This window comes from Rutidosis leptorrhynchoides, chromosome 7 (assembly GCF_046630445.1).
Source record: "Rutidosis leptorrhynchoides isolate AG116_Rl617_1_P2 chromosome 7, CSIRO_AGI_Rlap_v1, whole genome shotgun sequence".
NCBI classification, from domain to species: Eukaryota; Viridiplantae; Streptophyta; class Magnoliopsida; order Asterales; family Asteraceae; genus Rutidosis; species Rutidosis leptorrhynchoides.
This window is the reverse complement of record NC_092339.1, coordinates 329707990-329724180: the sequence shown is the minus strand read 5'-3', so window position 1 is coordinate 329724180 and position 16191 is coordinate 329707990. Positions and strand designations below refer to the sequence as shown.

The window sequence follows — 16191 nt, the reverse complement described above, 5'->3', positions numbered from 1 at the left end:
GTGTCGTTCTTTTGTTCAAACCCCAATTATGGTACAAAGCCCAATTACCCAATTTTAGTAATTAGCCCAACATCATGATTACTTCATTTTAAATAAGCATAATAATAACTTAGTTACGAGACATTAAATTAAAAAGGAAAGACATAGCTTACAGTGGTGATTTATAGCGTAGCGTTACCCGGACAGAGTTCTGACTTAAAACTCGTAAATCATTTGTTACAATAACAAAATTATTATTATTAAACTTAAAATTATAATTAATATTATAAATATAAATATATTACATTGAGAATCAGAGAAAGAAAAGAGAAAAAGGTGTGTCCCTAAATTGATCGAATGATCTTCATTTTATAGGCGAAATATGAAATGAAATTTTCATTTACGACCCCTGAACTATGCTCAATTAACAACTTTTTATTATTTAATATTATTCTTATTATGAATTATTTAAATATTATATTTTATTCTTGTGCATAGTTGACTTGTAATTTTTACACCGTTGCGTCGAGCGTTGAGAGTTGGTTCATGTCCTGGTTTCGGATTTTCGAACGTCCTTTCGTACAATTTTATATCTTGTACTTTGCGTTTTGTAACTTGTACTCTTGTCATTTTTAGACGTTCTTCATCAATAAATTGAACCTTTTGAATTGTATCTTGTACATTTGAGCTTTTTGGACGTTTTGGTCTTTCAAATCTTCGTTTTTGTCTTTAAATCTTCATTTTCGAGCGATTTGCGTCTTTCGTCTTCGCACTTATTTATTTAACTATTACAACTAAAAATAAGGAAATTACATTTAAAAACATTACATATTGGAACGATATTGCTACTAAATATATGTTCATTTGGAACACTATCAACTTGATTAATTGAAATATGTTTCATATAGACAATTGACCACCCAAGTTGACCGGCGATTCACGAACGTTAAAACTTGTAAAAACGACATGACGATATATATATGGATATACATATGGTTAACATGAGATTATGATAAGTAAGTATCTCCATAAGTATATTAAAAATGAGTTATATACATATAAACAAGACTACTAACTTAAGGATTTCGAAACGAGACATATATGTAACGATTATCGTTGTAACGACATTTAAATGTATATATATCATATTAAGATATATTAATATATCATAATATCATGATAATATAATAATTTAACATCTCATTAGATATAATAAACAATGGGTTAACAACATTAATTGAGATCGTTAACTTAAAGGTTTCAAAACAACACTTACATGTAACGACTAACGATGACTTAACGACTCAGTTAAAATGTATATACATGTAGTGTATTTAGATGTATTAAAATACTTTTGGAAGACTTCAAGACATATATCAAAACACTCATACTTAACGAAAATGGTTACAGTTACTTTCCCATTCTTTTCTTTCATCAAGAATTCTAGTCGTATTCTTACCCGTATTATATACAGCTTCAAAACGTACTTACTATGGATATATACCAATAGGAACTAGCATGGGATTCCACTCTTGATTATGTCATGTATGACTAATCAATTTTAACTTCTACCATGAGCTAGTCAACTAACTAGAACTCCTTTTAACCCCACTCACCACTCACCAATTACCACTCATCATTCACTCCATTTCACTTCCAATTCTCTTTCTAATTCTCTCTCAACACACACACACACTATTATGAACGTATTTTTCCAGTAGTTAATCATCATCTTCATCAAAAATCACTTCAAGAATCAAGCTATAATCATCATAGGAAGAACACTTCAAAAATCCCTTCAAGTTTACTAATTTACTTCCAAGCTTTCTAATCCATTCCAAGTAATCATCTAAGATCAAGAAACCTTTGTTATATACAGTAGGTTATCTTTCTTATTCAAGGTAATATTCATATTCAAACTTTTAATTCAATTTCTATAACTATAAACTATCTTAATTCGAGTAAAAATCTTACTTGAACTTGTTTTTGTGTCATGATCCTACTTCAAGAACTTTCAAGCCATCCAAGATCCTTTGAAGCTAGATCATTTCTTGTCACTTCCAGTAGGTTTACCTACTAAACTTGAGGTAGTAATGATGTTCATAACATCATTCGATTCATATATATAAAACTATCTTATTCGAAGGTTTAAACTCGTAATCACTAGAACATAGTTTAGTTAATTCTAAACTTGTTCGCAAACAAGAGTTAATCCTTCTAACTTGACTTTTAAAATTAACTAAAAACATGTTCTATATCTATATGATATGCTAACTTAATGATTTAAAACCTGGAAACACGAAAAACACCGTAAAACCGGATTTACGCCGTCGTAGTAACACCGCGGGCTGTTTTGGGTTAGTTAATTAAAAACTATGATAAACTTTGATTTAAAAGTTGTTATTCTGAGAAAATGATTTTTATTATGAACATAAACTATATCCAAAAATTATGGTTAAACTCAAAGTGGAAGTATGTTTTCTAAAATGGTCATCTAGACGTCGTTCTTTCGACTGAAATGACTACCTTTACAAAAACGACTTGTAACTTATTTTTCCGACTATAAACCTATACTTTTTCTGTTTAGATTCATAAAATAGAGTTCAATATGAAATCATAGCAATTTGATTCACTCAAAACGGATTTAAAATGAAGAAGTTATGGGTAAAACAAGATTGGATAATTTTTCTCATTTTAGCTACGTGAAAATTGGTAACAAATCTATTCCAACCATAACTTAATCAACTTGTATTGTATATTATGTAATCTTGAGATACCATAGACACGTATACAATGTTTCGACCTATCATGTCGACACATCTATATATATTTCGGAACAACCATAGACACTCTATATGTGAATGTTGGAGTTAGCTATACAGGGTTGAGGTTGATTCCAAAATATATATAGTTTGAGTTGTGATCAATACTGAGATACGTATACACTGGGTAGTGGATTGATTCAAGATAATATTTATCGATTTATTTCTATACATCTAACTGTGGACAACTAGTTGTAGGTTACTAACGAGGACAGCTGACTTAATAAACTTAAAACATCAAAATATATTAAAAGTGTTGTAAATATATTTTGAACATACTTTAATATACATGTATATATTGTTATAGGTTCGTGAATTAACAGTGGACAAGTCTTACTTCTCGACGAAGTAAAAATCTGTGAAAGTGAGTTATAGTCCCACTTTTAAAATCTAATATTTTTGGGATGAGAATACATGCAGGTTTTATAAATGATTTACAAAATAGACACAAGTACGTGAAACTACATTCTATGGTTGAATTATCGAAATCGAATATGCCCCTTTTTATTAAGTCTGGTAATCTAAGAATTAGGGAACAGACACCCTAATTGACGCGAATCCTAAAGATAGATCTATTGGGCCTAACAAACCCCATCCAAAGTATCGAATGCTTTAGTACTTCGAAATTTATATCATATCCGAAGGGTGTCCCGGAATGATGGGGATATTCTTATATATGCATCTTGTTAATGTCGGTTACCAGGTGTTCACTATATGAATGATTTTTATCTCTATGTATGGGATGTATATTGAAATATGAAATCTTGTGGTCTATTGTTACAATTTGATACATATAGGTTAAACCTATAACTCACCAACATTTTTGTTGACGTTTAAAGCATGTTTATTCTCAGGTGAATACTAAGAGCTTCCGCTGTTGCATACTAAAATAAGGACAAGATTTGGAGTCCATGTTTGTATGATACTGTGTAAAAACTGCATTCAAGAAACTGATTTCGATGTAACATATTTGTATTGTAAACCATTATGTAATGGTCGTGTGTAAACAGGATATTTTAGATTATCATTATTTGATAATCTACGTAAAGCTTTTTAAACCTTTATTTATGAAATAAAGGTTATGGTTTGTTTTAAAAATGAATGCAGTCTTTGAAAAACGTCTCATATAGAGGTCAAAACCTCGCAACGAAATCAATTAATATGGAACGTTTTTAATCCATAAGAACGGGACATTTCAGTTGGTATCCGAGCGTTGGTCTTAGAGAACCAGAATTTTGCATTAGTGTGTCTTATCGAGTTTGTTAGGATGCATTAGTGAGTCTGGACTTCGACCGTGTTTACTTGAAAAATGATTGCTTAACAAATTTTGTTGGAAACTATATATTTTTAACATGTGAATATTATGTGATATATTAATCTCTTAACGCGTTTGATATTATGTGATAGATGTCTACCTCTAGAACAAGTCCCATTGACTCACCTAATAATAATGAAGAGTCAAATGTAAATTGGAATGATTCGTGGACTGATTCACAAGTTCCTGGAGAGGAACCGGAAGAAGAGTCGGAACCAGAAGAAGAATCGGAACCGGAAGAAGAATCGGAACCGGATGAAGAAATAGAACCGGTGGGGGAAATAATAAAACGGTTAAGTAAAAGAAAATCCTCAACCAACCGACCAAGGTTAATTATGGTCAATGGTGTTTCCGCTAAGGAAGCAAAATATTGGGAGGATTACCAATTCTCCGATGAATCGGATTCTGACGAGAATTTCGATGATCTTATAGAAATTACCCCAACTGAATTTAAAAAGGCAAAAGAAAATAATAAGGGAAAGGGCATAAAAATAGAGAAATCTAATTCCAACCCCGATGAACTTTATATGTATCGTCAACCCCCGAAGTCCTTAAGTTGTAACAATGACCCGGGAACCTCTAAACCACCAGGTTTTTCTAAACCAATGTGGAAAACGACGGCTCGTATTAGGGGAACATCATATATCCCTAGAAACTTGACAAAACGAACCAAAACCGAAGAAGAAGAAACAAGCGAGTCGGAATAAGATAGTTGTATTCGTGTGGTGTAATATATGTAATATAGTGTGCTTATGCTTTATGATATATGTAAAAATTGCTTGTATTAATAAGTATTTTTTTTATGAATCTAACTCTTGTCGATTTTACAGTATAAAAACACAAAATGGATAGACAACCCAATATTTTAAGAGACCTACCCGGAGACATGATTGATGAAATCATGTCTAGAGTCGGTCAGAATTCTTCGGCACAACTATTTAAGGCGAGATCAGTTTGTAAGACATTCGAAGAACGTTCCAAGAATGCCTTGGTTTATAAAAGGCTTTCGTTCGAAAGATGGGGGATATCACATTGGGAAATCCATAAGTTACGATGTGTTTACTTTGACACATATATTGCGGGGAACCCAAATGCTATTTTACGCAATGGGTTAAGAAATTATTTTGACTCAATATATCCGAATATTGGACTTCGTGATTTAGAAAAAGCGGCTAACATGCAACATAAAGAAGCATGTTATGCTTACGGATTAGTAATGTTCGCTTCTCACCAAAGTGAGAACAAGAACATCGGCCTACAACTATTAAACAAAACGTTCCCACAAGTGACGGAGTCGGTAATTGGGGTAAGAAATGAGGTTTTTAGATTGTTACGGGACTGTTGGACATTACGTAACCCTCGTCTCTTTGACGACGTTACAACACGCTGTCTTATCAACGGCCATAACGGTTATGTTCCACAAGACCAAGGATGGGAAGTAGTCCTAGTAAAACCAGAATGCATGACTTGTTTCTGGACGTATGAATTACGTGTCTTTATTGCCTTTGCTGAACGACTTGTGTACTAGCTAGAATTATCTTCACAACTATCTTGTATCAAAGTTATTGTGTGCTATATTTCATGCTTTATGTAAAAATAAGCGGTATTGTAAGTTTGTAAAATATTGTATAAAAGTTTGAACGCGAAATATTATTATAATCAGTTTTTCATATAGAATTGTAGTAGTTGAATTGTATATTAGCTACTAAGTATGAACTTAACGGGTAGGTACTACCCGAATTTAAACTTATAAAACGCTAATATGAAGAAAAAGCTTTTATAAATGAGTTTATATTATGCTACGAAATACTATTAACTACTCTTAATATTCTGTATGATTAACTTGTTCCATTTGACTATTTTGAAGGAAATGGCAGCGACTACTCGACACACCGTGAATATGAATGAAGAGGAATTCCGTACTTTTCTAGCTTCAAACATAGCCGCAGTACAGGCTGCGCTACATACCAACAATAACCTTGGATCTAGCAGTACAGGAAATCGTGTAGGATGCACCTACAAAGAATTCACTGCCTGCAAACCTTTGGAATTTGATGGAACCGAAGGACCGATCGGATTGAAACGGTGGACCGAGAAGGTTGAATCGGTGTTTGCCATAAGTAAGTGTACTGAAGAGGACAAAGTAAAGTATGCTACGCATACCTTCACAGGTTCTGCGTTAACATAGTGGAATACCTATCTAGAGTAAGTGGGACAAGACGATGCGTACGCACTACCGTGGTCAGCATTCAAGCACTTGATGAACGAGAAGTACCGTCCCAGAACCGAGGTCAATAAGCTCAAGACAGAACTTAGAGGGTTACGAACCCAAGGATTTGATATTACCACGTACGAAAGACGATTCACAGAATTGTGCCTATTGTGTCCGGGAGCATTCGAAGATGAGGAAGAGAAGATCGACGCATTTGTGAAAGGATTACCGGAAAGAATCCAAGAAGATATAAGTTCACACGAGCCCGCCTCCATACAACAGGCATGTAGAATGGCTCACAAACTAGTGAACCAGATTGAAGAAAGAATTAAAGAACAGACTGTTGAAGAGGCCAATGTGAAGCAAGTCAAAAGAAAGTGGGAGGAAAACGGTGATAAGAATCACCAATACAACAACAACAGCAATTACAACAATAATCGCAACAATTATCCCAACAATCGCAACATCAATCGCAACTACAACAAACAGCCCAACAACAACAACAACAACAACAACAACAACAACAACAACAACAACAACAACAACAACAACAGCAACTACAACAATCATCCCAACAACAATAATAACCGCAACAACAACAACAATCAGAAGCAGCTATGCCAAAGGTGTGAAAAGTATCACTCGGGATTCTGCACCAAATTTTGCAACAAGTGTAAAAGAAATGGTCATAGCGCGGTGAAGTGTGAGGTCTACGGACCAGGGGTTAATAGAACTAAAGGAACAAATGGTGTCGGAACGAGTAATGGCGGAGCAAGTAGTGTCGGAGCAAGTTATGCCAATGTAGTTTGTTATAAATGTGGAAAACCGGGCCACATTATTAGAAATTGCCCGAACCAGGAGAACACGAATGGACAAGGCCGCGGAAGAGTTTTCAATATTAATGCGGCAGAGGCACAAGAAGACCCGGAGCTTGTTACGGGTACGTTTCTTATTGACAATAAATCTGCTTACGTTTTATTTGATTCGGGTGCGGATAGAAGCTATATGAGTAGAGATTTTTGTGCTAAATTAAGTTGTCCATTGACGCCTTTGGATAGTAAATTTTTACTCGAATTAGCAAATGGTAAATTAATTTCAGCAGATAATATATGTCGGAATCGAGAAATTAAACTGGTTAGCAAAACATTTAAGATTGATTTGATACCAGTAGAATTAGGGAGTTTTGATGTGATAATCGGTATGGACTGGTTGAAAGAAGTGAAAGCTGAGATCGTTTGTTACAAAAATGCAATTCGCATTATACGAGAAAAAGGAAAACCCTTAATGGTGTACGGAGAAAAGGGCAACACGAAGCTACATCTTATTAGTAATTTGAAGGCACAAAAACTAATAAGAAAAGGTTGCTATGCTGTTCTAGCACACGTCGAGAAAGTACAAACTGAAGAAAAGAGCATCAATGATGTTTCCATTGCAAAAGAATTTCCCGATGTATTTCCGAAAGAATTACCGGGATTACCCCCACATCGATCCGTTGAATTTCAAATAGATCTTGTACCAGGAGCTGCACCAATAGCTCGTGCTCCTTACAGACTCGCACCCAGCGAGATGAAAGAACTGCAAAGCCAATTACAAGAACTTTTAGAGCGTGGTTTCATTCGATCAAGCACATCACCGTGGGGAGCTCCTGTTTTGTTTGTCAAGAAGAAAGATGGTATATTCAGGTTGTGTATCGACTACCGAGAGTTGAACAAACTTACCATCAAGAACCGCTGCCCACTACTGAGAATCGATGACTTATTTGATCAACTACAAGGCTCGTCTGTTTATTCAAAGATTGACTTACGTTCCGGGTATCATCAAATGCGGGTGAAAGAAGATGATATTCCAAAGACTGCTTTCAGAACACGTTACGGTCATTACGAGTTTATGGTCATGCCATTTGGTTTAACTAATGCACCAGCTGTGTTCATGGACCTTATGAACCGAGTGTGTGGACCATACCTTGACAAGTTTGTCATTGTTTTCATTGATGACATACTTATTTACTCAAAGAATGACCAAGAACACGGTGAACATTTGAGAAAGGTGTTAGAAGTATTGAGGAAGGAAGAATTGTACGCTAAGTTTTCAAAGTGTGCATTTTGGTTGGAAGAAGTTCAATTCCTCGGTCACATAGTGAACAAAGAAGGTATTAAGGTAGATCCGGCAAAGATAGAAACTGTTGAAAAGTGGGAAACCCCGAAAACTCCAAAACACATACGCCAGTTTTTAGAACTAGCTGGTTACTACAGAAGGTTCATCCAAGACTTTTCCAGAATAGCAAAACCCTTGACTGCATTAACGCATAAAGGGAATAAATTTGAATGGAATGATGAACAAGAGAAAGCGTTTCAGTTATTGAAGAAAAAGCTAACTACGGCACCTATATTGTCATTGCCTGAAGGGAATGATGATTTTGTGATTTATTGTGACGCATAAAAGCAAGGTCTCGGTTGTGTATTAATGCAACGAACGAAGGTGATTGCTTATACGTCTAGACAATTGAAGATTCACGAACAAAATTATACGACGCATGATTTGGAATTAGGCGCGGTTGTTTTTGCATTAAAGACTTGGAGGCACTACTTATATGGGGTCAAAAGTATTATATATACCGACCACAAAAGTCTTCAACACATATTTAATCAGAAACAACTGAATATGAGGCAGCGTAGGTGGATTGAATTGTTGAATGATTACGACTTTGAGATTCGTTACCACCCGGAAAAGGCAAATGTGGTAGCCGATGCCTTGAGCAGGAAGGACAGAGAACCCATTCGAGTAAAATCTATGAATATAATGATTCATAATAACCTTACTACTCAAATAAAGGAGGCGCAACAAGGAGTTTTAAAAGAGAGAAATTTAAAGGATGAGATACCCAAGGGATCGGAGAAGCATCTTAATATTCGGGAAGACGGAACCCGGTATAGGGCTGAAAGGATTTGGTTACCAAAATTTGGAGATATGAGAGAAATGGTACTTAGAGAAGCTCATAAAACCAGATACTCAATACATCCTGGAACGGGGAAGATGTACAAGGATCCCAAGAAACATTTTTGGTGGCTGGGTATGAAAGCCGATGTTGTTAAATATGTAGGAGAATGTTTGACGTGTTCTAAGGTCAAAGCTGAGCATCAGAAACCATCAGGTCTACTTCAACAACCCGAAATCCCGGAATGGAAATGGGAAAACATTACCATGGATTTCATCACTAAATTGCCAAGGACTGCAAGTGGTTTTGATACTATTTGGGTAATAGTTGATCGTCTCACCAAATCAGCACACTTCCTGCCAATAAGAGAAGATGACAAGATGGAGAAGTTAGCACGACTGTATTTGAAGGAAGTCGTCTCCAGACATGGAATACCAATCTCTATTATCTCTGATAGGGATGGTAGATTTATTTCAAGATTCTGGCAGACATTACAGCAAGCATTAGGAACTCGTCTAGACATGAGTACTGCCTATCATCCACAAACTGATGGGCAGAGTGAAAGGACGATACAAACGCTTGAAGACATGCTACGAGCATGTGTTATTGATTTCAGAAACAGTTGGGATCGACATCTACCGTTAGCAGAATTTTCCTACAACAACAGCTACCATTCAAGCATTGAGATGGCGCCGTTTGAAGCACTTTATGGTAGAAAGTGCAGGTCTCCGATTTGTTGGAGTGAAGTGGGGGATAGACAAATTACGGGTCCGGAGATTATACAAGAAACTACCAAGAAGATCATCCAAATTCAACAACGGTTGAAAACCACCCAAAGTCGACAAAAGAGCTACGCTGACATTAAAAGAAAAGATATAGAATTTGAAATTGGAGAGATGGTCATGCTTAAAGTTGCACCTTGGAAAGGCGTTGTTCGATTTGGTAAACGAGGGAAATTAAATCCAAGGTATATTGGTCCATTCAAGATTATTGATCGTGTCGGACCAGTAGCTTACCGACTTGAGTTACCTCAACAACTCGCGGCTGTACATAACACTTTCCACGTCTCGAATTTGAAGAAATGTTTTGCTAAAGAAGATCTCACTATTCCGTTAGATGAAATCCAAATCAACAAAAAACTTCAATTCATCGAAAAACCCGTCGAAATAATGGATCGTGAGGTTAAAAGACTTAAGCAAAACAAGATACCAATTGTTAAGGTTCGTCGAAATAATGGATCGTGACCCGAACTTTTCCATGTTTATATATATTAATTGAGATTGATATTTACATGATTAAATGTTTCCAACATGTTAAGCAATCAAACTTGTTAAGACTTGATTAATTGAAATATGTTTCATATAGACAATTGACCACCCAAGTTAACCGGCGATTCACGAACGTTAAAACTTGTAAAAACGACATGACGATATATATATGGATATACATATGGTTAACATGAGATTATGATAAGTAAGTATCTCCATAAGTATATTAACAATGAGTTATATACATATAAACAAGACTACTAACTTAAGGATTTCGAAACGAGACATATATGTAATGATTATCGTTGTAACGACATTTAAATGTATATATATCATATTAAGATATATTAATATATCATAATATCATGATAATATAATAATTTAACATCTCATTAGATATAATAAACGATGGGTTAACAACATTAATTGAGATCGTTAACTTAAAGGTTTCAAAACAACACTTACATGTAACGACTAACGATGACTTAACGACTCAGTTAAAATATATATACATGTAGTGTATTTAGATGTATTAAAATACTTTTGGAAGACTTCAAGACATATATCAAAACACTCATAATTAACGAAAATGGTTACAGTTACTTTCCCATTCTTTTCTTTCATCAAGAATTCTAGTCATATTCTTACCCGTATTATACACAGCTTCAAAACGTACTTACTATGGGTATATACCAATAGGAACTAGCATGGGATTCCACTTTTGATTATGTCATGTATGACTAATCAATTTTAACTTCTACCATGAGCTAGTCAACTAACTAGAACTCCTTTTAACCCCACTCACCACTCACCAATTACCACTCATCATTCACTCCATTTCACTTCTAATTCTCTTTCTAATTCTCTCTCAACACACACACACACACACACACACACACTATTATGAACGTATTTTTCCAGTAGTTAATCATCATCTTCATCAAAAATCACTTCAAGAATCAAGCTATAATCATCATAGGAAGAACACTTCAAGAACACTTCAAAAATCCCTTCAAGTTTACTAATTTACTTCCAAGCTTTCTAATCCATTCCAAGTAATCATCTAAGATCAAGAAACCTTTGTTATATATAGTAGGTTATCTTTCTTATTCAAGGTAATATTCATATTCAAACTTTGATTCAATTTTTATAACTATAAACTATCTTAATTCGAGTAAAAATCTTACTTGAACTTGTTTTTGTGTCATGATCCTACTTCAAGAACTTTCAAGCCATCCAAGATCCTTTGAAGCTAGATCATTTCTTGTCACTTTCAGTAGGTTTACCTACTAAACTTGAGGTAGTAATGATGTTCATAACATCATTCGATTCATATATATAAAACTATCTTATTCGAAGGTTTAAACTCGTAATCACTAGAACATAGTTTAGTTAATTCTAAACTTGTTCGCAAACAAAAGTTAATCCTTCTAACTTGACTTTTAAAATTAACTAAACACATGTTCTATATCTATATGATATGGTAACTTAATGATTTAAAACCTGGAAACACGAAAAACACCGTAAAACCGGATTTACGCCGTCGTAGTAACACCGCGGGCTGTTTTGGGTTAGTTACTTAAAAACTATGATAAACTTTGATTTAAAGGTTGTTATTCTGAGAAAATGATTTTTATTATGAACATGAAACTATATCCAAAAATTATGGTTAAACTCAAAGTGGAAGTATGTTTTCTAAAATGGTCATCTAGACGTCGTTCTTTCGACTTAAATGACTACCTTTACAAAAATGACTTGTAACTTATTTTTCCGACTATAAACCTATACTTTTTCTGTTTAGATTCATAAAATAGAGTTTAATATGAAACCATAGCAATTTGATTCACTCAAAACGGATTTAAAATGAAGAAGTTATGGGTAAAACAAGATTGGATAATTTTTCTCATTTTAGCTACGTGAAAATTGGTAACAAATCTATTCCAACCATAACTTAATCAACTTGTATTGTATATTATGTAATCTTGAGATACCATAGACACGTATACAATGTTTCGACCTATCATGTCGACACATCTATATATATTTCGGAACAATCATAGACACTCTATATGTGAATGTTGGAGTTAGCTATACAGGGTTGAGGTTGATTCCAAAATATATATAGTTTGAGTTGTGATCAATACTGAGATACGTATACACTGGGTCGTGGATTGATTCAAGATAATATTTATCGATTTATTTCTGTACATCTAACTGTGGACAACTAGTTGTAGGTTACTAACGAGGACAGCTGACTTAATAAACTTAAAACATCAAAATATATTAAAAGTGTTGTAAATATATTTTGAACATACTTTAATATACATGTATATATTGTTATAGGTTCGTGAATCAACAGTGGCCAAGTCTTACTTCTCGACGAAGTAAAAATCTGTGAAAGTGAGTTATAGTCCCACTTTTAAAATCTAATATTTTTGGGATGAGAATACATGCAGGTTTTATAAATGATTTACAAAATAGACACAAGTACGTGAAACTACATTCTATGGTTGAATTATCGAAATCGAATATGCCCCTTTTTATTAAGTCTTGTAATCTAAGAATTAGGGAACAGACACCCTAATTGACTCGAATCCTAAAGATAGATCTATTGGGCCTAACAAACCCCATCCAAAGTATCAGATGCTTTAGTACTTTGAAATTTATATCATATCCGAAGGGTGTCCCGGAATGATGGGGATATTCTTATATATGCATCTTGTTAATGTCGGTTACCAGGTGTTCACCATATGAATGATTTTTATCTCTATGTATGGGATGTATATTGAAATATGAAATCTTGTGGTCTATTGTTACAATTTGATATATATAGGTTAAACCTATAACTCACCAACATTTTTGTTGACGTTTAAAGCATGTTTATTCTCAGGTGAATACTAAGAGCTTCTGCTGTTGCATACTAAAATAAGGACAAGATTTGGAGTCCATGTTTGTATGATACTGTGTAAAAACTGCATTCAAGAAACTGATTTCGATGTAACATATTTTTATTGTAAACCATTATGTAATGGTCGTGTGTAAACATGATATTTTAGATTATCATTATTTGATAATCTACGTAAAGCTTTTTAAACCTTTATTTATGAAATAAAGGTTATGGTTTGTTTTAAAAATGAATGTAGTCTTTGAAAAACGTCTCATATAGAGGTCAAAACCTCGCAACGAAATCAATTAATATGGAACGTTTTTAATCAATAAGAACGGAACATTTCAACCGATACCCAATCTGCCTTTGTCACGGGAAGCAAGTACCGAGTTCCAATTTAACCAATGAATTTTCCTTGAGTTACCATCCACCCCAAAAAAAAGCTCTCGGACTTTCAATAGTCTTCAAAACAACATCCGATGCACGAAACAAGGAAAAGGAGTAAGTGCCGATACTTTCCAAAACAGATTTAATCAAAGTAAGTCTACCACCAATTGAAAGCAATTTAGCAGACCACGAAGATAATCTATTCTTAAACTTATCAATGACAGTGGACCAAGAGCGCGATCGGACATATTAGATCCTAGTTTAAAATCAAGGAAATAAAATGGAGTGCGGCCTGCAGTACACCCGGTACGAGTCAACATTAACTCCACTTCATCTTGAGAGACACCAATACCTATGAGTTTAGATTTATGGAGGTTGATTTTAAGGCCCGACTCTAACTAAAATCTGTTAAGAATCAGGAGGATTGCATCTAACTCCGCCTCATTCCAATATGAAAGTATTACTACATCATCTGCAAACAAGATGTGAGAAACATTAACGTTACCAACATTAACACCATGAAATACATTGTTGATAATGGCTCGTTGGAAAGCATAATGGAGCCCCTCCATGGCAATGATAAAGAGATAAGGTGATAAAGGATCGTCCTGACGCAATCCACATTTGAGAGAAAATTTCGATGTTAGACTGCCATTAATAAGAACATAAGAGCGACTAGATGTAGGATAAGCCGCATCCACTTTCTCCATTTTTGAGCGAAACCAAGCCAGCTAGAGAAAAATCCAGAAAACTCCAATTAACCGAGTCAAACGTTTTTTCGAAATCCACCTTAAAAATTAAAAGTTTGCCTTTTTTTTTACCATTCAATCAATTCACCTATCATCAACGTGCCATCGAGAATGTGTCGGTCACAAACAAAAGTCGACTGCTCATCATTAATAACATGGTCTATGATAGTGGAGACGCGGTTAGCTAAAACTTTCGCAATAATTTTGAATTGGGATCCGATTAAGGAGATGGAACGAAAGTCCTTGAACTGAACCGGGTTAACAATTTTGGGAACCAAAGTGATAAATGCTGAATTCGATCCATGTGGAAGGTCCCCTGAGATCAAAATATCATTAACAAAATTGAAAATCTCATCCTTCAACAAGTCCCATTAATGTTTTAAGAAAAAGAATGGAAATTCGTCCGGCCCCGGGGCTTTGTCGCTTCCACAATCCCATACCGCACTTTTCAATTCAACCATGTAAAGAGCATGTTCAATAAAAGAGTTTTCGTTGGCCAGCAGTAATCTGGGATTCAAAAAGGGTGTAAAATTAATAGGATCTATAGTGACTTGAAATTTGGACTTGAAAAAGTCCATAAACGCATCTTTAACCAACGGAGGCGAGTCAATCCATACGCCATTCAGGAGAACACCTGAAATAGATTGCGATTTCCTACTTTTTGTAATAAGCGTGTGGTAGTAAGAAGAGTTTTCGTCTCCATCTTGTAACCATTTAGATCTGCATTTTTTAACCGAGTCCATAGTGTGAAAAGAAGAAATCTCGTCTCTTTCTTTAAGCATCTTTACTTGTGTTATATAATATTTGATTAAAATTATATTGATAAAAATTATATTTAAAACTCAATCCATTCATATAATTTTCATCAAATATTATATAATACGAATAAAGATATTTAAATTCAACGTTGAGAAAGAAAGACTTTGAAAAGTCAAATTGTTATATATATATATATATATATATATATATATATATATATATATATATATATATATATATATATATATATATATATATATATATATATATATATATATATTGTTGGTTGAATGTTGGTTAATGGACTAACAGACCAAGTTAAGTATGATGCTTAACCAACGAATATGTTTTGATGATGACACATACATATGCATAAGTGATGATCGACATCTTAACATAAAACACGCAAGTTCACTAATCCATACTTGATCTTGCAAATGACCAAGTCAAACAAAACTTATAGAATGAAAATAAAGTACATGGCTAAAGTACGGTCGATCATATACTTAGCCGTAGAAACCCAGACTGAATCTGCAATGCAGTTTTGTAAAAACAAGTTGCACGGCTACCACCACGGTCAACCGTAGTGCGACCACAGAATTCTCTGTCACCATTTTTTGATCAAATTTAGTTCGACCACTTCCCCACATCTATAATTCATGAAACCTTTCTCAACACGCTTAGAATAGATGCCCTTTCCATACTCAATTGAGTTTTGATCATAACAACACTAATCTTGGTTAATTACGCTTAATTACATCTTAATGACAAATTAACCATGATTAGGCATAACACATAAGTGTTAATCAATAACTTGCGATCTTAAAACTTATCTAGACATTCTTAGGATGATCACCAAGTACCAACACACACAAGCT

General features: G+C 34.3%; 1 protein-coding gene across 1 annotated transcript; it reads right to left on the bottom strand.

Moving 5' to 3' along the window:
* Positions 1-14622: 14622 nt before the first annotated feature.
* LOC139860297 (uncharacterized) lies at positions 14623-15336 on the bottom strand. The gene is made up of 2 exons (XM_071849061.1): positions 14995-15336; positions 14623-14910 (listed from the first exon to the last, which is right to left on the bottom strand). The coding sequence occupies exons 1-2, from the start codon at positions 15334-15336 to the stop codon at positions 14623-14625; spliced, it is 630 nt and encodes a 209-aa protein (XP_071705162.1).
* Positions 15337-16191: the final 855 nt, after the last annotated feature.